The 24555-nt window shown below is 38.3% G+C and overlaps 2 protein-coding genes across 3 annotated transcripts in view; one reads left to right on the top strand and one right to left on the bottom strand.

The window, feature by feature from the left end:
* Positions 1-4330: 4330 nt before the first annotated feature.
* LOC117302098 (ubiA prenyltransferase domain-containing protein 1-like) lies at positions 4331-6470 on the bottom strand. 2 transcript variants are annotated; one of them, XM_033785892.1, is made up of 2 exons: positions 6255-6470; positions 4331-5979 (listed from the first exon to the last, which is right to left on the bottom strand). In XM_033785892.1, exon 2 carries the CDS (start codon positions 5968-5970, stop codon positions 4939-4941), a length of 1032 nt encoding a protein of 343 aa, XP_033641783.1. In that variant the 5' UTR covers positions 5971-5979; positions 6255-6470; the 3' UTR covers positions 4331-4938. The 2 variants fall into 2 exon arrangements, with proteins under 2 accessions (XP_033641783.1, XP_033641784.1); XM_033785893.1 differs by having other exon boundaries at positions 6341-6470.
* Positions 6471-6769: 299 nt separating this feature from the next.
* The window catches only part of LOC117302663 (serine/threonine-protein kinase mTOR-like), a 38349-nt gene continuing 20563 nt past the window's right edge, over positions 6770-24555 (top strand). Inside the window, exons 1-16 of the mRNA XM_033786646.1 lie at positions 6770-6858; positions 7733-7962; positions 8437-8669; positions 9464-9565; positions 10691-10789; positions 11652-11786; positions 12447-12509; positions 15822-15875; positions 20192-20383; positions 20874-20986; positions 21089-21134; positions 21419-21552; positions 22045-22173; positions 22633-22796; positions 23404-23606; positions 24457-24553. Coding sequence (XP_033642537.1) covers positions 7752-7962; positions 8437-8669; positions 9464-9565; positions 10691-10789; positions 11652-11786; positions 12447-12509; positions 15822-15875; positions 20192-20383; positions 20874-20986; positions 21089-21134; positions 21419-21552; positions 22045-22173; positions 22633-22796; positions 23404-23606; positions 24457-24553 — 1975 coding nt within the window. The 5' untranslated portion in view covers positions 6770-6858; positions 7733-7751. The remainder of the gene's footprint in view (positions 6859-7732; positions 7963-8436; positions 8670-9463; positions 9566-10690; positions 10790-11651; positions 11787-12446; positions 12510-15821; positions 15876-20191; positions 20384-20873; positions 20987-21088; positions 21135-21418; positions 21553-22044; positions 22174-22632; positions 22797-23403; positions 23607-24456; positions 24554-24555) is intronic.

Raw genomic sequence — 24555 nt, 5'->3', positions numbered from 1 at the left:
ATGCACAGTGTTCTGATAGGTTATGTACAGAACAATAGTCTGAATTTATTTTCTCTTACACGTGACCAAAAAATCAATCAATCAGTGTGCGGGCAAAAGCGTTGTCATTATTAGTAAGGTCATAATCGATCAATACCAGTTGAGAGCCCCCCCCCCTCCAACCCCGCCCGAATGACGCGGACAGAAATGACAACCACAAGTGGGCGCCATTACTGGAAATCGTTTTACTGTTTTGCCAACTTTCTAATAACGCGAATCAAAGTTCACTGTGTAGGCCAATTAAAATAAACTATCAAATAAAATGTGTTGTTATAACTGTAGTTTACCGAGGCTTAAAAGGGCCTGTGCGAAAAGAAAGACAGTCTATTATTAAAGTCAGATATGAAACTATGAATAAGCGAGTCATAATGCATAGGAGCTATTATAGCTCCTATGCATTTTAGCTCTATGGTCATAATGTCATAAGTTATTGAGTCCACAAGCATGACGAAAGACTTGTAACTAAGTCATACTTATTATATTTTCTTCTTCAACGCTTTCGTATCATTTTAGGTAATTGGGATGAAAGATAAATTAATGATAATATACAACAAAATGAGTTGCTTTTGGGTAGAATAGAACTCATACAACTCTAAAAACGTAGGCCTACACGTAGCCTAAATTTGCACACATGTACACGTGTCAAAATTAACAAAGAGCAATTATTAGTACCGGCAAGTTGATGCTCTTGACAAAATGTTTTAATTATAATGTAGATTTTGCTGGTAATGAATGCAAAGTAAAACTTGAAACATCCCGTTTATTAAATAATTAGCGAAATAACAGGACACAATCCAGCCGAGTCGAGTGTTCTGCCCTTGTAATTTTGAAGGTGAATTAACTCTCTGCTCTAATAAAGTATTAATTAGTTTTATAGAGCGAGTCGGAAAAAATGGAATACGAAAACCAAGATTTCATGTATATTCCCCCACAAAATTGAATCCCTTATTTGTATAATGGTTAATGAGGGATAAAGCAATCTGGCACCATTTTATAAAAGCTACTTCTACTATTGCGCCCAAGGACGAAGGATGATGATTGTGGTTAATTAAAGATTGGGAATCATTATAAGACACGAGCAAGGGTGTTGCAAAGACTGTCTTGATTGTGTGACGAGAGGGCGCTGTCGCAATTGATGACACACCGACGATGGCGCGCCAGAATTTGTTTTGGGAGGTTGGGGTGTGCGAGGAAGAACGAGGTACATGTAAAAAGGGTGCCTTTCATTGTAATCTTCGATTTTCAATACATGAATGAAGGGAGTGGGTCATGTTCCCCCGCAGTTTTTATTGGTAAAAGTTGCATGCATTAAATACAATTTGCGGTGACACCATGGGTGGGTATAATTTTTTTGTTTTTAATAGTTAGTGGCATGATGACGTTTCTACCCTAGCAGAAGGCTTTAAAAAGTAACAATCTTTTTAAATAAAAGTAGTGGCTTTCAGAGTACCAGTGGTTGTATGCCCTCAGCCCTTTTTTCAAGGCCTGGCTTCGCCACTCGCGTGCGTGGTCCCCCGTTCCAGTCGCTTGGGATCGCGGCTCTCCAAGCCATAAAGGCATTGACAAAAGGCTACGTATGTGTTGGCAGGGAAGGCTTTACGGATGACGAGTTTACGATTTTGGCCCAAAACGCAATAATTCAAACCCAACTATATGTACATGTACATTATCATGGTTTGACAAACTGGCTTAAATACCACATTTTAATTGCAGCAAATCGAAAATGCAAACTATTTTAAACATGTCAAGACTTTCAACCACAGAGGAAGGTTCCTTTCTATATGTTTAAACAACAAACAGGTTCTGACTTTAACACAAAGAAAACTGGGATTAATAATGCCCATAGTGCATGTCCATTGCATTGGTGCCCTTATGTTAACTTGTACACTTAAACCCTTTTGATTTTATATCAATAATTTTAAATTGCAAAGTGCCTTTGCAAAATAGGAGTTAGAATGTGTAATTAATGCCTACCACATATTCAGGGAAAGTCTAATCATATTATTAGATTAAATTTGATTAATAGTTATGTATTAATTATTTATAACAAATCATTTCATTAGGTGTTTATCTTTTAATAACTAACATTTTAACTTTTCAGACAAAGTAAGTATATGACATTTAAGATTAAATTTTGTAGTAAAGGTGTTATCTTTTCCCTGTCATTTTCAGCAAAGATTAGTTCAGTTTCATCATCACCACGCATTCAAATTCACTGAAACAAACAAGTTAAATCTCCAAACAAAAGAGAAATTAGTTTCTTAGAAAAATTTCATCAACAGAAGACCAAATAAAAACGGATAATTTATTATTTAGATGGATACTGTATAATTATTAGTAGAGTATCTGAGTTATTTACTAAGATTCTTCCTCGCTTTTACAAATTCCAAAGCCATGGTACATAGCTCAACTGGGCTCTGATAATAATATGGTGGTACAGTATGCCTGATCCAATGTAAAGCACTAAGTCCAGTACTCAATCTAACACCATAGGTAACTGACTCAACACCCAAACTATTGGACTCTGATTATGGTGGTATACCTGATCCCATGTAAAGCATTTTAAAAGTTAACCAGTGTAGTCTTCAGTCAAACAGAATCAATCAAACAAACACACATAAGATTTTGATGGTTGAGGGATGGCTAGCGTTTAATGAAATTAACAAAGGGAAAGTCTTGCCATCTTGTTCACGCATATTTAAATTGTTGGCCCATCCCTCCAAAATCAAGTAACCAATGAGTTAGATAGAATATTTGAGAGAAACTAAAGAAACACAAAGAAATTAAATGTAAATTTAACAATTACGGAACATCTTAACTTATTCAAAGTATTAGTAAACCATACAGTATGTAAACCCCGATAAAATCATACTAAATAAAAACAGAACAAAGCAATAATACAAATAAATACAACATGGTGATGATGAATAAATAACTTTCATAGTATTGCACATGTACATGTACATGTTACCTTAAAATGTACATTGTATGTAGTGTATTTGTGTTTTTAAGCCAACGTGCATACTCATAGATGTATGTGCATTGCTAAAAAGCCATTTGTGAGAGCTCTAGGTTTGAATGTCTAAAACCATGCATCGTTTGGTCAAAACTGGATGCTCATTTTGAATTCCTCAGACTACATCCAGTATTGCTGTGAACATTGTATGCCACATGGTCAGCTAGGCAAGCATTTTTTTAACGCCCATACACAATTCTCAATGCAATGTGTGTCTAAAGGCAGTGGACACTATTGGTTATTACTCAAAATAATTATTAGCATAAAACCTCACTTGGTAACAAGTAATGGGGAGAGGTTGATAGCATAATACAATGTGAGAAACGGCTCCCTCTAAAGTGGCGTAGTTTTCGAGAAAGAAGTCATTTTCCACGAATTTGATTTTGAGACCTCAGATTTAGAATTTGAGGTCAAGAAATCAAGCATCTGAAAGCACACAACATCGTGTGACCAGGGTGTTTTTACTTTCATTATTATCTCGCAACTTCGACGACCAATTGAGCTCAAGTTTTCACAGGCTTGTTATTTTATGCATATGTTGAGATACAACAAGTGAGAAGACTGGTCTTTGACAACTACCAATAGAGTCCACTGTCTTTAAAAAGCTGTATACATGTACATTGTACACGTTTTGCTTTCATGTTGGGTTACCCCCAAAAAACAAATTTCTCTGCAATTTCTCTAATTACCAATAGTGTCCAGTGTCTTTAATAAGGACATCAGTCTGTGCTGATCTGAACTCTGGAGGTTGTAATGTAAAAGCTTGCCCTGAATCATATTTGCATTTGCATCCATATGGCAACAAAGGGATAGTCTAAGGAATTTAAATTGAGCATTAACTTTAAGCGACAGTAACCAAACAATGTATTGTTGTATTAGACATTCAAATCTGAATAGCAAATGACTTTTCACAATGTTTCAATTTGTCTTTTCTATGACAACTGGTTTGGTCATTAAAGGCACTGGACACTATTGGTAATTGTCGAAGACCAGTCTTCTCACTTGGTGTATCTCAACATATGCATAAAATAACCAACCTGTGAAAATTTGAGCTTGATTGGTCGTCGGAGTTGCGAGATGAGTATGAAAGAAAAAAACACCCTTGTCACACGAAGTTGTGTGCTTTCAGATGTTTGATTTCGAGACCTCAAATTCTAAACTTGAGGTCTCGAAATCAAATTCATGGAAATTTACTTCTTTCTTGAAAACTACGTCACTTCAGAGGGAGCCGTTTCTCACAATGTTTTATATTATCAACCTCTCCCCATTACTTGTTACCAAGTGAGATTTTATACTGATAATTATTGAGTAATTACCAATAGTGTCCACTGCCTTTAAAAACCTTCACACTGCAAGCAGACAGGTACAAACAAATCCACTTGTTATGTTCAGTTAGATCAATGGCGAACTTGACAAAAGGCGAACTTGTATAAAAAAACATAGGCCTTCATTCATAGAGATCTCACAAACACACAAAAATGCTAAGCGTTAAAACATGTTGCTTAGCAGTTAGCAAGTACAGTTTACCAGCCAGAGTGCAATGTGAAGTACATGTGTACTGCAAGTGACTGGTTGGTTCTCCGTTAATTTCTAAATTCATATTTGTTTATGAAATTAGACCTTGGTGATAAATTGTGATTGTTTATGTACTGTTTTGTCAAGTTTCTACGTGTACAACCCAATTGAATTGGCTACATTGGCCAAGGTCAAACAATGTAAAGCTATGTGTACATGGTACATGTAGAACATATTTGACCTCAGTGACCTCATTTGACCTTTGTGTGGGCACTGTTTGAGCTTGTGTTGTCATACATCAGGAGCAAATTCAATAAGTTATCAATAATCAACAACTATATATTTTACACACAATTTTTAGAACACATTTACTTTGATAGAGCCGCAACATCTAAAACTCCTGGCATAGCATTCCTATTTACAAGCAAACATGCTAGGATATACAACGCTCCGAATAAGAGGTTTAGTTTCGCTGTCCGCTGGGGTAGCTTTGCCATCTCGCCTCTCCGAAAATCCTTCTCCAGACTAAAAGCCATCGGAAGAGTCAAAAACGGAAGTAGATACGCCAAGGAGAAGTTGACGCCCATAATTGCAAATGTGATGTAAGGGACGAACATAAGGAGGGTGTAGAGAATATACGAGCCTGTCTTGCCTAGACACATAGCTATTGTGACTATCCCAGCTTTCTTATCAGCTTCCATGTCTCGCGTGTTGTTGCTATGAAGTATAGCTTCAGTGTTCATAGCTAGTGGGATGGCGTATAACAACGGTAGAATATGCATTGTGCCGATTTGCATCGTGTAAGCGAACATAACGGATAATGGTCCAAAAGTAAACATAATCACAAGATCTCCGAGCGCTAAGTACTTCAGTCCGAGTCCCCCTGTGTAAAGGAATGAGCTGGATAACCCGCCGAAGTATAAAAGAGCAATATGCTCGAGTTTAGCCGGCGAGAAAAAGTACAAGGCTGCGATGGCGAGACAACCAACAATATACAAGACTTGGCCGAATGTCGCTACATCATCCGGGGAGAGAATTCCATCGACTAAAGTTCTATCGTCACTCTTTTTGCTGTCGATTCCTTTCATGTAATCGTAGTATGTGTTGACAAGATTTCCTGCACCGTGCACAGACAGTACAGCGACCAAAGCGGCCATGAAGATTACCAAGTTACCAGATGTCACGCTCTGCTCCGGCTGTGTCTTAAACGCTATCGCTGAACCGAGAATGACGGGGTTGAGCGATGCACTGAATGACCACGGACGTAACGCAACGATGTATGACTTCAACGTTTTTCTCAGGTCAGGTTTGACTGATACTCGTCCGTCCGGTTCTGAAACTGTTGTTATACTCAAAGCTGAACCGTTGCCATTCATCATTTTATTATTCGGATGGTCCATTTTGAAAACCTGAAATAAAACAAAAATAAATATTTTCCATCAATTCAAAGCAAACAAAAGTTATGTAGTTTGAGAAAATTGATGACAACAAAAACTGACATGACTAATTTTGAAATACTAAAGTGTAGTGTAGTGTAGTGTTACGTGTACTGTAGCATGTGGTGCAGTCATGGAGGAAGAAAATCTCCATGGTGCAGTGCAGTGGAATTCAGCAGATAGGGCGCGCGCGTACATTTGATACGTAGTCGTAGGCGTAGGCCCTAGCACAAAATCTTTTAACTTACTTCCGAAGATGAAAAACTCAATAAATTGAACACCTTTACAGCTCATCAAAGTCAAAGAAATCAAACACGACCAAATACTGTTATACCTCAAGCTCTCACTGCAGCTGAGTGTTAGTCGGTCGCAACTTCCACTCGTTAAATGTTACAAACAATGTGTGTTTTTCGGGTGATGCAAATCCCGTCGCATATGTCATTTCGAGATTACAAAACAGTACATGTGTGTATCAGCTAAAAATAGATCATTGCGATGACTAGTTGGTGCCGCACAAATGTATTGGCTTACGCCTGGAATTGCACACGCATACCAGTTACAATTTAGTGACATTTGACATTTAGCCTCCGTCCAAATATTCTTATTTAGGTTTAATAATATAATGTTAAAATAACTAATATTTAATAACGTAGTCACTTATGTAGTTTTTTCAAGCAATGAGAGTTTTAATTTTATTTATAATATATAAAAACAAGATGTAAACAATAAATAGACCATCTGTTTGAAAGAGGTTAGATGAAAAATGGCGACTTCCAGGGCCGATAAACTTTTCAGAGTTTGATGTAGTCTGTTACATGAGGTTACAGAGCGAGAAATACGCTTAGTTTTGAGGTAAGAAAATAATACCGACATACCTCATTTATGGAGATAAATCTTGAGCTACAGACTGTGGTTTAGAGCGACCCACGAGCATTTGTTTTTTTCTTACAAAACGCAACTTGAACTTTCATTTTTTTTATCGTAGGCTGCACTGCGGGTCAAAGGTCAAACATGTTGACAATAATTTTTTCGCTAAGAAGTAAATGTTGCCAAAAAGTGTTCTAAATGTCAAATGACAGAGTAAGACTGAACATGTTTCCATTATTTCATTTGTTTCATATTAATTATTATTTTCATTTGTGTTGTTGTTGTTTCCAATCAATTCATGCAAAGAAAAATGATAATTTTGCCAAATTTAAATTACATTACAGTTTCTAAAAAATCCCCGCCCACCACCACAAGTCCAAGTCCAAAGTTTAGAGCAAGTGCATATATAAAATGGATATCTTTCCGTTTGGCGCCACCACTTTTTTACTCATTTTTACTAAAAGGGAAATCTCATTGAGGTAAATTACTAATTAGACTATATTTTTATTATTTCATATCGAATGAAAAGTGGTGGCACTGCACCGTTGCCATACCGCCCCATACGGAAACTTTTCTTATAAAATATCAGGATAAATTTCCGCAGAATGGCTGTATCCTCTCTAACCTCTCAAAGATGAAATTCTGGAATGAAAGATTTCTGAATCCTGCCACCACTTTTTCACTTAAACATCATCTTATATTTTTTTAAAAGAATCACATTTTTAAGTAAATTAGAATAGATACTAGTTTATTTAATAACAAATGAAAAACTTGTGGCGGAAATTGTTCTAAATTTTTTCACAAATTCCTGATAAAACTGTTGCTTTTCCAACTTGTGATTTATTTAACACTCATTCAGTTAACCACCAAACGCTACGATGATTAACCAGTTTGTAAGCGGCCTGAAGAGCCGCAACGAAGAGACGCGGACAAAGACGGCGAAGAACCTGCAGCATTATGTAACGACAGAGCTACGTGAGATGTCGCAAGATGAGAGGACATCATTCATGGATGAACTCAACCATCACATCTTTGAATTGGTTTCTAGTCAAGATGTGAATGAGAAGAAGGGAGGAATCATGGCTATTGGTAAGTAGTCAATTTATTAATCAACCACTTATTGATTTACTGATTATTTGAATGGCTTATGGGTCTGTGTGGTCGTGATTGAATTGGTTTCCAGTCAATACGTGAACGAGAAGAAGGGAGGAATAATAGCTGTCAGTAAGTAGTCAATTATTTATTAGTCAATCACTTCTTGATTTATTGATTTGTTCCCTAGTGCTTTGGGAGTGATTCCAAGTGCTCCAGCCGCTACAGGGACTACCTTCACTTTCACCTGTCAAACCTTACAGTGTTCCTTGGCCAGGTTTTGGTACTTTTGGATCTTTTCCATCTCATGCGAAGCTACCTTTAAATCTTCCGACACAGCTATGTCTAGTATAAGATGACACATCTTCTTCACTTTATCTAAGACTACAACATCCGGACAATTTTCTAAATTGTTTGAACCCAAATTCTTATTATTGTTAATTATCTCCTACTTTTCTGACTATTTTACAGTAAGCCTGATCAGCATTGATAGTGACAATGCCAATCGTATCACCCGCTTTGCCAACTACCTTCGTATCCTCCTCCCATCTAACGATGTTGCCGTTATGGAAATGGCTGCTAAGGCGATTGGGAGACTTGCTATGGCTGGAGGTACCTTCACTCCCGAGTACGTGGAGTTTGAAGTTCGTAGAGCGCTTGAATGGCTGGGAGGGGACCGGAATGAGGGAAGGAGACATGCAGCTGTGAGTTTACACTAATAATAATACAGTAATTTATTCATCTCTTAAATGCAAGACATGTTTCGACGGCTATGGTTGGCAAATTTGAGGTGTACACGTACTTGATTCATTACACAGATTTATTCTGGAGCTTCTGTGTGTCATTGATTCCAAGTTCCTTTACACATTGATTGCAGGGCTTTGCGGTTTTTAACTTTTTAAGTGACTAGCCAGCAGGTCCAGTGTAGCTTGTCATTTTACTAACTCTGTCAGCTTTTTTTTACTTGTCATTATTCAAATATAGTATGGTTGCTTACCAACACTTAGCTAGCCAGCTGAACCATTTCAAAAGAATTCTGACTGGTCACCAGGGCCCAATCTCATGTCTCTGCTTACCGTAAGCACAGAATCGGCGCTTATGGAGGCAGGGAATTCTGTGCTTACAGCAAGCAGATTTCACGGGTAAGCGGCAAATTTTGGCTTCTGAGGGTGCATACTCTGCGTTACTAGGCATTCTACGCTTACAAGGCTAGCGCAGAAATTTGGTGTTCGCACGTAAGCGGGGAATCGCGATCGTAAGCGCAGAATTCGGCGGTAAGCAGAGCCATGAAGTTGGGCCCTGGTGTTTTAACTGGCATTTGGCCAGTGGACCACTGCACTGTTAAGGGAGAAGCTGACTGATTAGTGAGATCAACGATTTTATCGTATATATATGTGTATTTATTAACCCTTTTTGACAATTGTGGGAAGGTGCCCTATTCAAATGATGGTGAGTGCTAAAATAAAATTTGATTGTGTTTTGTTTGATCTTGATCTAGGTTCTTGTGCTTCGGGAGTTGGCAGAGAACACCCCGACATTCTTCTTCCAGCAGGTGCAGAGTTTCTTTGATCATATTTTCAATGCTGTCAGAGATCCAAAGGTAAGAAGCATTTTAACATCTCTTCATTCTTCCATCTTTATACAAATCCTTAGCCCTGTAAAAGAGACTGTATAAAAGCCCAAGCCCAAGGCCAATGAATTGGAGACTTTTTGAAAGCTCTGCCACTAGAGGGCAGCAGACCTACCAGGCAAGGGTGCACAACTCCTATAGCAAACGATGGTAAATGCTTAACATTCAAAAATACTCAAAAAATATTTAGAAGTCTCTCAGCCTCTTGAAAATTAAATCAGATACATTGTCATACAACTAAACTTCAGATTTCTTCTCATTTTTTGGTAGGTCAGCATTTTGGAATTTTTGCTAATTACCCTAGAAGAAACACTCCCAAAACCTCGTGCACACCGCTTGTTATCATAGGGGAACTCGTGTCCAGTACGTCCTGTTCCAGAACAGTTTGGTTTATGCTGGAATTGTGTTATGAGAAACAAAATACAGTTTGGCTAAATCTAAATACAAAATCAAAAGCACGCAAAACACAAGGTATTTGCTGTCAGTGACCGTCACTCATGCTTCTCCTATTCCTAAGTTGTTGACATTATCTGGTGGAGAGCGCCCTCTCTTGGTGATTGGCAGATAGTCTAAAGTTTCCCATTGAACATCTGTCCCGTAAATATAGAACCAAACAAGTCCAGCAGTCTTGGCTTTTCAATCGAACAATACCTCACTGTGTAATAACAAAACAAATTGGGTTCAAACGTTGTCTTGGGGTCGGATTTTAAATACCTTTTATTCTGTTGAGTGACAAAGTATACTTTTGAAAGACAAAAGAGATTAATATCTTCTTCACTGTCTTAGTGTATTCGAGTAAATACAATAAATTGAATGCATGTTAAATTCTGTCTACGTAAGTTTTTGTTCTCATTTTTAATCTTGTCTTCTACAACAAAATCCGGTCTGGTAGTTATTTTGAGCTACAAGCTGTGCGTTCTTGTGGATATTCCCTCCAAATTCGAAACCTGCACAAGTGACTTGTGCCAAAAATAGTCACAGCAGTCATAACGACCCAAAATTTTACCCACATGCACTTCCACTGACAACCCAACAGGTTGAAACAAATGTTGGCTTTCATTGTTTCATACTTCTTTATATCCCTTTGAATTTCAGCAATCCATTCGGGAGGCTGCCGTGGCAGCGCTTAGGGCATGTCTAGAGCTGACGTCACAGCGAGAGACCAAGGAAATGCAAAAACCACAGTGGTACAAGGTACAGAAAATTGCTTAGTTCTCTTCTTCCCATGTGACATAAATAAAAACCTCAATCTTGCCAACGGTAGTCGAGTAGATCACATTAAAAATTTAAGAATCAAAAAAATTACCCAAAAGCAAAGTGTCAACTAAGTCCATAGCCACCTTCCAATTTGCCCAGTTCTGAACAGTGAAGTTGACTCCATTGTGTTAAAGTGTTTTGATATAAACAGCCTTCAATTTTGATTTGGTGCTGCATAGTCCTCAGGAGTTCCTAACAATCTTTCACAGCATGCAAAAGAAAGATAACATTTTCCTTTGTGCCGTTAACCCCTTGAGTCCGGCTACGACGTGAAGCCTTAGATCTCAAGGGTCTTTCTTATGATCCTCACAGTTTCTCAAAGCATCGCCTGTTATGGATCTACCCTTACTTTTGTCGCGTTTTCATCTAGATGTTTCCCCAGTGCTTTGGGAAAAGTGCCGAGTGCTCCAACCACCACAGGGACTACTTTTCCTTTTCACTGCCAAAACCTTACGAAGGTCTCATGGCCAAGTCTTGGTACATTATTATTACTGGGCTGTTGGATTGGCATCTTAGTATCTTGCCTTGCCTTCCACCTCTAGGACACTGGTTCAAATCCCATCAGGGGAACTACGTGGATTGGGTTTTCAGTCCCTACCTGACTGCGTTGGTTTTCCCTGGAGTAATTCTCTAGCGTTTTCCTCCTACATCTAAAACTTAAACTTCCTTCATTGTCTTCTCTCTATTGGGTGCTTGGCTAGTACAGTGATTAAGTTGGCACTTCTGAGAACCCTTGGTTCACAGCCAGAATTAATAAATGATTAATGAAACTCTTATTATAATTTTTCTTTTCCTGAAGCAAACTTACGAAGAGGCAGAAAAGGGGTTCGAGGAAGTTACTTCGAGGGAGAAGGGTCTTAACCGAGATGATCGAGTCCACGGTTCCCTTCTAATCGTCAATGAGCTCATTAGGAACAGCAGTATGGAAGGAGAGGTTGGTTACCAGTCAAAAGTTGACATTAACTTTTTATTTTAAGGAACTAAATTTTATCAGATGAAATAAAGAGTTTTGTTTGTTAGGTAAAAAGCTTGAAGACGCTCTTGCTCGGGATGAAAAATTCCAATCTGCAGGTGTATTCAAAGGGATTGTTTAAGAGGCTGTGTACAGTTTGTGCCTGCAGGAAGTCCAGACTTCGTGGCTCTTTTGTAAACATGTGATGTCATGGGTCACACGGTCTATAACAACTGGGTACTTGAACCTTATGTAATCCCAGGGTTTTACTGAGGTTCAAGATGGCTTTAATATTAAAAGCACTCTGACTTACCACTTTTTTAATGTCGCATTCCACCCTTACTTAACCTGAGTAAGTATTTGCATGAATCAAAAATGTCGGAGTAAAACATCCTTTTTTTCGCAGGTTGTATTCGAAATTCATGCTTAAAGTTTTTGATGTTTTTGAGTGTACAAAATTGTTAGAGGAACGACCACTAATGCATGCAGTGTATGTGTGTCTTACCCAAAAGTGTGTTACCCATAAACCCTACAGCTGTTGCATGTCTCATTTTACACCAAAAAGAAGGTATGTTTTCCGCCCCTGTCTGTCTAAACAAATTTCAAGTATTTTCTTTTGTCCACATATATTTGATTCCACAGCGTCTTCGTCAAGAGATGGAAGAAGTTTCACATCAACAATCACAACATGAACACAGCTTTAAGGTATAATAATAAAATAGAACGCACACTTTTTCTTTTACACACTTTCCGTAGAGAAGATTCTCACCCTGTACCTGTTAGTTGATGAGTCACAATTTTGTTCTGGGCGGGAATGGATGTGTATGGCACAACGGTATCAGGGTTCGCTCATCTGGTGATTGCTGTACAAAAGCTTGTCTCGAACCATTTGACATAGCAACTATCTTTATAGTCTGAGGACTTCAAATGTAAGCGGTACATTTTGACTAAGTAAGTCATTTTACCAGACATTACTCGACTCTAACTCGCAAATGGCCTATTGTAGCCTGGAAGGAATGTGGCTTGTTGTGCAGATGTTTGATGGCGGCCATTCTTGTCTGATTTGTCTTTGCCTTTTCCTTGGTGGCTATTTGCTGTTGTGGCTTGCAGAAATTGCCTGCTTTAAAAAGTTATTCACTTGTCTTGCCTCTTGGCTTTTGTAATATTAGGCTTGGTACAGGTTTGTTGGCTTGCGCACAGGTTTGTTGACTTGTCTTTTGCCTAATCGCTGCTGGTCATCTGATTTTCTGGCTTGCTAAATTGGCTGATGTTTTGGGGTAGCAATTAAAGGTTTACATGTATTCATTGTATTGGTTTGGATTTTGATTATCGGGCTTGTTGATTAAAAGTGGCTGGTTTGGGGGTTAGCGGTTGATCGGCCTTCTTAAGTTGCCTAATGGCTTTTCTCGATGGCTTGTGCTGGTAGGGTTTTGGGTATGTGGCTTGTAGATTGTGGTTGGTTAGTAAGTGCTGGCTTTCACTTTTGAAAATATGGCTTGCACATTGAATCTGGCTGGTTGGTGGTAGCATAGGGTAATTCATGGTATGGTTGGCAAAATTTCATGAACATTTCTACTAATTTTACTGACTGATGAATTCTCCAGTTCACAGGAGAAAATGTACACTTAAACATCACATGCATTAAACATAGAACTGCATGCCTTTTTACATGATATGATTTTCCTCTATTTCCCCTTGTGCATGTGCATTGCCAGTATTTAATTTTCCAAATATGTTCAGTTGCATTATTTACTCTGCATGTGGCATTCATGTTTGTCGAACATTATTAATCGATATGAAAATAGAAATTAAACCCAACCGTCCGGAATCCTCCTCAAGAAGATGTTTGGTTGCGGAGGACTGTAAGACCAGTAGGACCAAATAACAATTGCACATTCACTGCATGGAACAGGCATGTTAATCAACGTTCAGACAGTTGGTTGTTGAGTTACCATAGAGTGGAGTATTTTGGTGGATTTGATACTGTTCCCAAACCACACACTCTAGACATGCTAGATATGAAGCCAAGAAAATTTTATCAGAGTCCGGTCATTTGAGTTTTGAGTTACCATAGAGTGGAGTATTTTGGTGGATTTGGAACTGTACCCCCAAACCACACACTCTTAGCATGAGGCCAGGCATACCAGTCTAAACAAAGTCCAAATATGTTGGTGTTGAGTTAACATAGAGTTGAGGATAGTGGAGGATTGAGGAAGATTGCTTTTTTTAAGTGGTTTCATGGAACTATTTTTGCAGAGGTTTTTCAAAACATTTCTACGTCTTCACTTAGTTTACTTCAAGATAAATAGCACTATTATCCCTTATAACTTTTTTTATAATCAAATACTTTGCAAGATGAATGTCACTTATAAAAAAGTGCTGTCTGATGAAGAAGAATTTGGTTTGCTCTGGGAAAACCCATAACTTTGCCAGAGATAGTCATGTGCTTGCATATTAACCTTGCAGTCTTTCTCATTTAGGCATTAACGAAGGAATAATTATTAAGGAATAACCCATATTATATAACACCCGAGCAGATCCTTGCCATTTGATTGGAGGATTGTCCGTCACGTGATAGCAAATAAAAGTGCCATTGCACGCTGAGTCACTCACCGTGCTTTTTCGTTCCATCCAAAAAGTACCATTGCACGCTGCCAGCGTGCAATAGTACTTTTCGGATGGAACGAAAAGGCTGAGTAAACACATATCACTGCGTGCGCGTGTCTTTGGTAATGCAGCAGTGTTACTGCAAGGTAGTATAATTACTTAACATTCGGCTTCTACAATTAAAAATTGTAGGCCTACGTTTTGTTTGTTTTGAAAGTTGTATCTTTTAATCAAAATTCCAAAGATCTACTTGGATGTTATATAAAACAAATAATGAATGTTTTTCATTCGTGCAATGGTGCGAAATGTTCATTCGTTGAAAGCTGGAATGTTCCATTCAACTCGGCTCCGCCTCGTTGAATAGAACATTCCATCTTTCAACTCATGAACATAATTCGCACCATTTCACCCATAAACATTCATTATGTGTATACTAACTTATAGTCATTTTTAACCCATTAATATACACTGTGATAAGAGTTTCAATTGTAACATCAACTGCACTGTGAAAAATTACATTACATTGGTACAGCTCACTGCATATGAAAATGGAAAATAGTGGATATTGAACTTTGTAATTGATACTCCTACACATGGTGTGGCATGTATTTAAAGGGTGTATGTACTTTTTGTAGGACAAAAAACACAATGTCCACAGATTTACACTAAACTTACACAGTTTGAAGATAATGATAGTAGAAAGCTTCCCTGAAAATATTACGTGCTGAGGTGCTGTAGTTTTTGGAAAATAAGTGAAACAATGTTATGAAAATAATTTTGGTCTCATGAGACTAAAATTATTTTAAGCATTTACAAATATATTTTCATGACATTGTTTTACTAATTTCTCAAAACAAATACTACAGCACCTCATTATTAAGTAATATTTGAAGGGAAGCTTTCCACTATCATTTTCTTCAAACCCTGTAAGTTTAATGTAAATCTATGGACATTTTGAAAAAGTACCCAAATCCTTAAATGTATTTTCATTGCATGAGTATGCTGCACGGTTTGTGATTTGGGTTATTTGTTAGTGTCTGTTGTACCCTAAACATAACGTACATGTAGCAACACTGAATTTAGTCTTGTGAATTCAAATTGAGCATTTACTTGTAACCTGACAATGCATTGTACCAGACATCATTATGAATCTAACTCACAAGTTCTTAGTCGTACAAATATCAGTCACTAAAATAATGCCATAGAAACACACTCTCAAAACAATACTAATCTTGCACTTTTGAGTGGGTGGCGCTTGGGATTGGTTTAAGACAGGTGGTCAGCAAATGAGTTTGGGAGGCATTCATTGTAGGTAGCTCCCAAACTCTGAACATGGAGGCCGTTTGAATTCCAAACCCTCCATTTTTATTACTTTGTTCCACCTTGATTCATTTATTCCTCTTGTTACAGCCGATCTCAGCCGACAGTTGGTATAGGCGCAATCGCTTCCTGCGGTTGCCGAAGGTATAAATCGCTCTTGCTGCGACTCTAGAATACCCATAGGCCCTCTAGAGGCTACGTTTTTGCGTGGCTACCCGTAGAAATTCTGCGATTTGGGTGATACAACCGTTGCGTTTGATTCCAAAAACAAGAAAAACTCTCTTGTTTTCTTAAGTGTCTATTGAAATTTACTATAAATCTTTTATTTTACTCGGGAAAAATTGTTTCATAGGAAAATAAAAAATAAATTTATCACAAACTGTTGTTAAACTTTGCTTACAACTACTGACGTTACATGTGCATCAAATTGTAAAGAGGTACAAACATACTTTCTTATTTATTTAGTTTGATATTTTGGAAGAACTCAGATTTTGTTACCAATTTTTTTTTTGAAAGCCTTGCTAAGGCTCTGGATTTCTCTCTATTAGAAACTGCTTGGCCAAGCCTAAGAGTTATCATTTAAAAACAGCCAGTGTATTCACATTTTGTACATCCACACGGCGTTGCGACAATGAAACAGCGCCCTCTATAGAGCATGGGTATTCTAGAGCGTAGAGAGTTTCTGACGAGGTTTGCGGAGTTTCTCGGAGGTCATATATCCTAACACCAACTCGACACATGTTTGAAGTTAAACCTGCACAGTTGACATTCACATTTTTACAGCAACATCTTTAAGGAGGGGCTCTTTGGTCAAATTCGGTTTTGTGATGCACTCATTTTCTAATAGTAGAGTCCTTGAGAGAGTGGGAAAAATGTTACAAGTCTCTTACCTCATGTTAAAATTTGTGTACAATGTCTTTTATTTGATACTCCTTAAGAGCGAAGTTTGAAACGTTGTCAAAAGGTTCACACTCGACAACATTGTGATTAAATTTCATTGTATTTCAAGATTTAACTGAGAGTAGAAATGAAAATAATGTCATAGGACGGTTTTGGATATTACAAATGTTTACACGGGAAGGGCACCATATACCATGGCATTTGAAACATTTTTAACGGGTGTTTATTTTAAAGACTTTTATGTTTTTCAACTTTCATAAGGACTATATATAATGGAAAATGATAGTATTACAAAACTGAATTTGACCTCAGAGCCCCTCTGTAGACATAACAGCTTTTCCTATTGCTATCCTATTCACTTACAATTTCCTAAAAGCAGAAACGTCTTCACAAAGAGTTAAGATTAGTCTTGTCTCAAGTTAGGACGAGCTAACTTAGGACTAGCCTTAAGTGTTTAACAACTCCTAGGGCTTGTCATAAGTTAGGCTTATCTTTGTGAAATCAACCCCAGGTCACTAAAAGACACTGGACACCTTTGGTAATTGTCAAAGACCAGTCTTCTCACTTGGTGTATCTCAACATGTGCACAAAATAACAAACCTGGGAAAATTTGAGCTCAATTGGTCGTTGAAGTTGTGAGATAATAATAGAAGAAAAAATACCCTTGTCACACAAAGTTGTGTGCTTTCAGATGCTTGATTAATACCTGATGGTGGATTGGGTGAATAGTGACAGTTGTAGTCACATGTAGCAAGTGTCGCACGTGGGACTCGAACCAACACTCCCAGTTAGGACTGTCTTTGTGAAATCAACCCCAGGTCACTTAACAATGGAACAGAACTAGGGTGTCTAGCAAATACCTGATGGTGGATTGGGTGAATAGTGGCAGTTGTAGTCACATGTAGCAAGTGTCACACGTGGGATTCGAACCCACACTCTGATGACTCACCCATCAGAACTTGAGTTCGATGCTCTATCTAGCCCATGCGGCAAGGCATGCCAGGACACGCTCACTCATCATTTCATGTTAAAGTGCGACACAATTTTTACTTCTCTCTTGCTTTTTCTCATTCTATAATAATATTCTCTCCAAGCTTGCTGTGTTTCACTCCCACGATTTTTCTATTTATTCCACTATCCTTTACAGCTCTTGCTCTAACTGAACTTTCTTCCCGAATTTTGGCCTTACCTTCTAGAAATCTTCGTTCTAACAAGAAAAAGTTGTTTGTTATTCCACCAGTGATAACCAAATCATATGGTGAACGCAGCTTCGTTCACACTGCCTCAACCTTATGGAACAATCTTCTGGAACACATAAAAAACATTGATTCCATTATTAGGTTTAAGATTGCTTTAAAGACGCACTTATTTATCATTTAATTCATCCATTTTATTTGTTACCCAGTACGTCTTGTCTTTGTATTCTGTTGTATTTTTCTCAGAAGCGCTTAGGGACATGTTTGATTTCTATGTGTTATGCGCTATATAAGAATGGTTAATTATTTATTATTATTATTATTACATCACGCTAGCTTTTCTCCATACAGCTAATTAATCAGAGACATGCAAAAGTGTCTCGCATATAATCTTGCCTTCACTGCATGTGCATCTTGCTTTTTTTCATATATCTTTGTTTTATTATAATTTCTCAGACAACGGTGAGTATTTAAATACTGGCATTTCACAATAAAGTGCCCCCTCTACAGTTTGACATAGGAGAGGCCAGTTTTGTAGTGTAGAAAAGTAAACTAGTTTGTGTGTGAGCATCCTACCAGTGACCCCAATTGCTTATTATTTATTTTAGGTTTTCATGCTGCAGCTGCAAAGTATTACCCTACCTCTATGGTATTACAGGGCCCCATTTCATAAAGCTGCTTTTAAAAAGCACAAATGTTTTCTGCTTAGACAGCTTTATGAAATTGGGCACAGAAGTGACTTTATCTTGTTCGATATAAGTTGGTATTTTTCTGTGAGGCTAGTGAATGTTGTTCACATTCATGTCAGCCATTTAAAACTACCAAACTGTCCCCTCCCGCACTGAGTTGCGAGTGCATTTTTGTAAGTTGACCTAATTTTTTTCCGAGGACGGCTTCTCTTAATTAACCTGTAAGGGTGCAATGCATTGTGAATCATTTGTATTGAATGACACGTTCTTGCCTTTTTTAACGGATGTAACAATTAACAATTTCTTCCTTTCTTTGTCTACTCTGTTCAAATAATGCTATAAATTTTGGACTAACAATAATTTTTTACTTCAACTAAACAAAACAAATCAGGTAACCAGTCAAAGTCGTTACATCTGATAAGATATTTTGGCTGGTAACCTTATTCAGGTTAGCACAATGTTTTGTGCGTTGTTACTGTTAGTTCTTTATGAAATCAGGTTATTCGAGTTTCTTCATTGTAGCGACTTTAACTTTAGTGACTATTCGGATCAAACTACCCAAGAAAAAAACCCATCATGCCTGCGTTAATCATGAATATACAGTGGGTATCCTTACTCATCTTTCCCTAAGAAATAACCAACGTCCTTTACATATCTATTCTTCTTATTATTATTATATTATTATCTAGTGAAGTGAAGGTTGCTGGAACACCATGGCTTGAAATCTCTTTCATGTGTTGTGGTGTTTCTGGAAAAATATTAAGTGGTGAAACAACTTGATGTTTCGATCAGTTGTCTTCAGGACATAGCTTTCTCCTAAAGACCATCAGGGCCCAGTTTCATAAAGCTGTTGAAGCAGAAAATTCTGCTTAGCATATTTCCTGGCCAAGCACGAAATGAGTTGGGTACCAGTCACAGCAAAGGTAACTGAATGGTATTTGAGCTGGTTACCTATTTTTTTAGTGCTTACAGGCTTTATGAAATTTGGCCCTGAGCATACTGGGCCCAATTTCATGGCTCTGCTTACCGCCGAATTCTGCGCTTACGTGCAAGCGCCGAATTTCTGCGCTAGCCTTGTAAGCGTAGAATGCCTAGTAACTTGAAGTACGCACGCGCAGAAGCCAAAATTCGCCGCTACCCGTGAAATACGCTTGCCGTAAGCACAGAATTCCCTGCTTCTGTTGGGCCCCAGATCAAAATATGGAGTTGTTACACCATTAGTTTGTCTCATAACCGACACAGCTCATAATTTCATGTACAAGATAATACCCCAAGCCTCGCTTGTCCTCCATGCTAAGTTTCAAATCCTACTTGACCATCACCTAATTTCATGATGCTTTGTCACACATCCCTTCCCTTGTAAGCATAGAAAAAAGATGCTAAGATCAAACTGCATACCAGTGAAGCATACACTGCTTTCAAGTGATCCCTGCTAATCCATGCTCGGCAAGTAAAAGTAGTAAGCGATTTTTGATATTTTGGTCAAACCAAACCAATTTATGCAATGTCACAAATCACTCTGCTATGCAAAGAAAAATAATGCTAAGCTCAAACACATACCAGTCAAACACACTGCTTTCAAACAGATCCTCGCTAATCCATGCTCGGCTAGTAAATCTTTTAAGCGATATTTGCATGTCAGTCAATTTAACAGAGATTTGTCTTTTCATTGAAGGAGTTTACTGGTTCGTCCGGGTCCAAGTCTAAATTCCAGATCCTGACTGCAGGGATAGGTCATAGTCTGCAGCACTCCCAGCGTTCGTCTAGCGCCCTCTCTTCGTTGGTGTCGCCCAACCTCGTGCAGCAGAAACCTCGTTTTGTTGAGAGCCGTTATTGCCGTGAACTCATGGAATCCAAGTTTGATGAGGTATGAAGCAGTCTTGTTGTCAAGTCCTCACTCCTTTGGTTCGTCTCGATTCCTCAGTGTCGGCAATTTACAGGGATGTGATTTCTCTTTTTTTTCGGGAAGGTTTTTTTTTTTTTTTTACTACCCCAACCTTGAAAAAAAGACAGACGAATTATTATTATTATGCTATTTTTTAATTAAAATCAAAGTCAATAAAACCTAAAGATAAAACCAAATTGACTACCCCAGACCGATCAGGGCTTTTAAAACCAATAATAGGCTTTGTACTTGCAAGTTTTCAACACTTGCAAACATTCACGCTTTGCGCACACAGTTCAATTTGTTTTTCAACAGCCCTGACTTTAATCTTAGGGCGGCGGTTTCAAATTCCGCTCTAGTAAATTCGTCTTTGTTCAACCCAAAACTATATTGAAATCTGCCCAGTCAGTTTTCCCTGTAGTTTAATACTTGATGTTATTTAATGAAATCATTTGATCTTGGATATTGGCAGGTTTGTCAGCAAGTCTTAAAGTACCGGAACAGTCGTAGTCCTCTGATTCAGCAGACTCTCCTGACCCTCATCCCACGTCTCGCTGCTTTTCAACCCACTCTATTTGTCAGCCAGTAAGTACCACCGATTTTTTTTTCTTTCTGTATAAAACCCTTTTTTTTTGTACAAGCCAATTGACATAAACTTACATTTATCCAACATTTTTCAATGCTCAGTTACCTAGATGACTCTGTTCAGCATCTACTCAGCAGTTTAAGAAGGGTAAGGACTTTTACATCATTGTTTAACCCTCTTACTATTGGTACCATTCTCCATCCAGAACTAACTGTGTACATCTGTGTAGATATTTAGGCTAGTATGTTTCAACAAAACTTTTTTAATGATATTCCACACTGAAGTATACATATTGAATTGAAAAACACAAGCCAGATGGACTATCAAGTAGTATGTTTACTGCCCCGACGCTCTAATCGCTGTTATTATTGATCCCTGATAAATTAATTTATGTGACCTCTGACCTTTGTCCCTATATCTTAATTGATTAGGAGCGAGAACGAAGCAGTGCCTTCCAAGCTGTGGGTCTACTCTCGGTGGCCGTCAAGCATGAGATTATGCCTCATCTACCAAACATACTGGCCATCGTCAAGTCTGCCCTGCCGCATAAAGACTATCACAACAAGTAAGTATGACCTCTGGATCTTTCTAATATGACCTTTGACCTTGCTTGCTATGACCTTTTTTGAGATCATACCTCATCTCCCCCAGTCATACATGTATTAAAATATGACCTACTGACTGTTATTGACCTTTTATTGTGATTGAACAATCTTCATACAAACAAACTAACAGTGGGGCATTTGTAAACATGTTAACCCCCTTTGTGTTTTTAAATTCTGAACATTCAAACATCTGAACATTATCAGGTTGGCTCAGTGGGTTTTTTCAGAGCCTTTTTTCACCTCTGTGGACCCAGTTCGAGTCCCATCTCAGACCGGAGCCTTCCATGTGGATTGGGTTTTCAGTCTCTACTTGATCGTGGGGGTTTTCCCCATTGGGAATTTCCTCCCACATCTAAAACTTAACACCTCGTCTTGTTCTTATTCATCCTAGTTATAGTTATTGGCGCTTTTTGTGCTGCTGGATGTAATAAATCATTGTTTTATGAATGTAGGAAACATAAAACGAGTCCAGTAGACCCATCAGTCTTCACTTGTATTAGTATGCTGGCTAGAGCCGTAGGGAGCAACATCTATGCTGACGTCAAAGATATACTGGAACCTATGCTAGCTGTTGGTCTCAGGTAGGGAGTTTATAGTATTGTAAGAGCAAGGCAGTTTGTCACTTTAATAAAGATAATGTAAATTGTACTTGAACATTTAAAGGAGCACTATGTCAAAGATATATTGGAACCTATGCTAGCTGTTAGTCTCAGGTAGGGAGTTTATAGTATTGTAAGAGCAAGACAGTTTGTCACTTTAATAAGGATAATGTAAATTGTACTTGAACATTTAAAGGAGCACTATGTCAAAGATATACTGGAACCTATGCTAGCTGTTGGCAGTTTAGGGCATGACGTTTGTATTGTTGAATGAAGAAGGTAGTTACTCAACAATGTTTTATACTATCAACAGCTCTCCGTTGCTCAGTGCAAAGTTTTGATGCTAACAAATATCTTTTAGTAATTACCATTATTGTCCAGTGCCTTTAAGTAAGACAAAATAGATAAATAAATCAATACTGTTTTGTGTCTTTGATGCAGCCCTGCTCTGACTGCCTCCCTGCATGACCTAGCTCAGCAGATTCCTCATCTCAAGAAAGATATTCAAGATGGTCTGCTGAAGATGCTCTCCCTCGTCTTGATGAATAAACCACTCAAGCATCCGGGCACTCCAAAGGGCCTCATGTCACCAGGCGTTCTAACTGGTAGGTTGTTCTTGGGTTCAATGAGAAGAAGCATGGAACTTGATTGAAGATTCCTTGATGGAGTGTACACTTGAAGAAGTTCAGAAATATAGTGGGGAGCCTTGCCAATAAGTGCTTTGTGGACAGTGAGCATCAGCTTGAAGATGATTCGTTGAGAGATAGGGAGCCAGTGTAGTTGTTTCAGAATGGGGGGTGATAGAAGATTTCCTAGACAGTGTCACAATGCGGGCAGCGGTATTTTGGAGGCGTTGAAGACAGGAAATCTGGTTGTTAGGAAGACTGTATAGAAGAGCATTGCCGTTGTCAAGGCGAGAAGTAACAAATGCATGAATGACCTATTCAGTGGCACTTTTGTCCAAGTACTTGCAAATCTTTCCTATATTCCTGATGTGGTATGATGACAGACGAATGATGTTGTTGATGTGTGGTTGAAGTGTCATCGATGAATCGAAAAAATTAAATCAAAATCAACAAATTATTAGCAACCAAAAGCAGTTGAATGGTTCAATTTGTGTTTTAGCTCGCTGGCAAATATGAATAGTAGGATGAATATTAGAAAACTTTTCCTCGGCCCTCCAAGAAACGTTTTGAATCTTTTTGTTCCAAGGCTCAAACCAAGGAGGTACAGACTTTGGAGACATAACCAGCACAGTCCTGGCTCTGCAGACCCTAGGAAGCTTTGATTTCGAGGGTCACTCCTTGACTCAGTTTGTCCGTCATTGCGCTGACCATTTTCTCTCTAGTGAGCATAAAGAGATACGGGCTAAGGCTGCTAGAACCTGTGCACAACTCCTGCAGCCTTCAATCAATGTAAGTAAGGAACTTCCGCCTAGACTTTCATCTTTAGGAGGGCAAGGCCATTTTTTATTTGAAATCAAAATGAACAACATATATATATATCTGGATCCTTTCCTTAATCCCTTTCCCCCTCTCTTTTTCTATAAATGGATATGTATTTGTTTGTACTTGTTTTATGCCTCTGAAGAAGGTCCGGATTGGATCGAAAGCTAAGGCCATCTACCCTATTCATTATATATTATTACAGGGCTGTATGCTTCGTTTTTGAAAGGGCAAGGGCACCAAGGCATTTTCTTCTTGGTATAGGGCACCCTATGATGAAATTGCAAATTTGTATTGGAGCATTTTAAGGGCACCAAGGCAATGACCAGGGGACACGGAGGCAATCGCCTTTGTTGCCTCCTTGAAGTATCAGGCCTGTTATTAGTTATTTGCAGATCTTGTATTTGACAAACTCAATGACCTTTCATTCATCATTGACACAGCGATGGTAATGGATAAATAAATAACATTGAGATAACTGCTACATCAGTGGTTTTCAAACTGTTCGCTCATAATGTGGACGAGGAAAAATGTTTACCCATGATTGTGGCCTTGCACTTTTGCAAACGGCGCTTTCATTAGAAAATCTTAAAATCTATACAAATTTTTTGAAGTGGCACCAAGGCCTATACCAGGGGCAACAGAGGCCATTGTGGCCCCCATGTAGTTTCAGGCCTGGATTGTTGGAACTTTGTGTTGTTTAACTTGCCCTCGATAAAATATCTGCAGACACACCATGTTTTTCATAAGTTAAATACAATAAAGGAAGGAGTGAAGTCAAATGTGACAAAATTCAAAATTTTGATTTATTCTTTTGTAGCTTCGTTCTAATCGCCCTCACCCAGTGAGTACTACCAATATACAAGTGGTTGCGGATGTACTCAGTAAACTACTCGTTGTTGCTATCACTGACTCAGGT

The sequence above is a fragment of the Asterias rubens genome, chromosome 18 (assembly GCF_902459465.1).
Source record: "Asterias rubens chromosome 18, eAstRub1.3, whole genome shotgun sequence".
NCBI classification, from domain to species: domain Eukaryota; kingdom Metazoa; phylum Echinodermata; class Asteroidea; order Forcipulatida; family Asteriidae; genus Asterias; species Asterias rubens.
Note: the sequence above shows the minus strand (reverse complement) of the source record. Positions and strands in the feature narration are given on the sequence as shown.

What these genes read in the sequence shown, in the direction of transcription:
- LOC117302098 (XM_033785892.1), bottom strand. Translation starts at nt 5,970, where the DNA reads ATGGACCATCCGAATAATAAAATGATGAATGGCAACGGTTCAGCTTTG.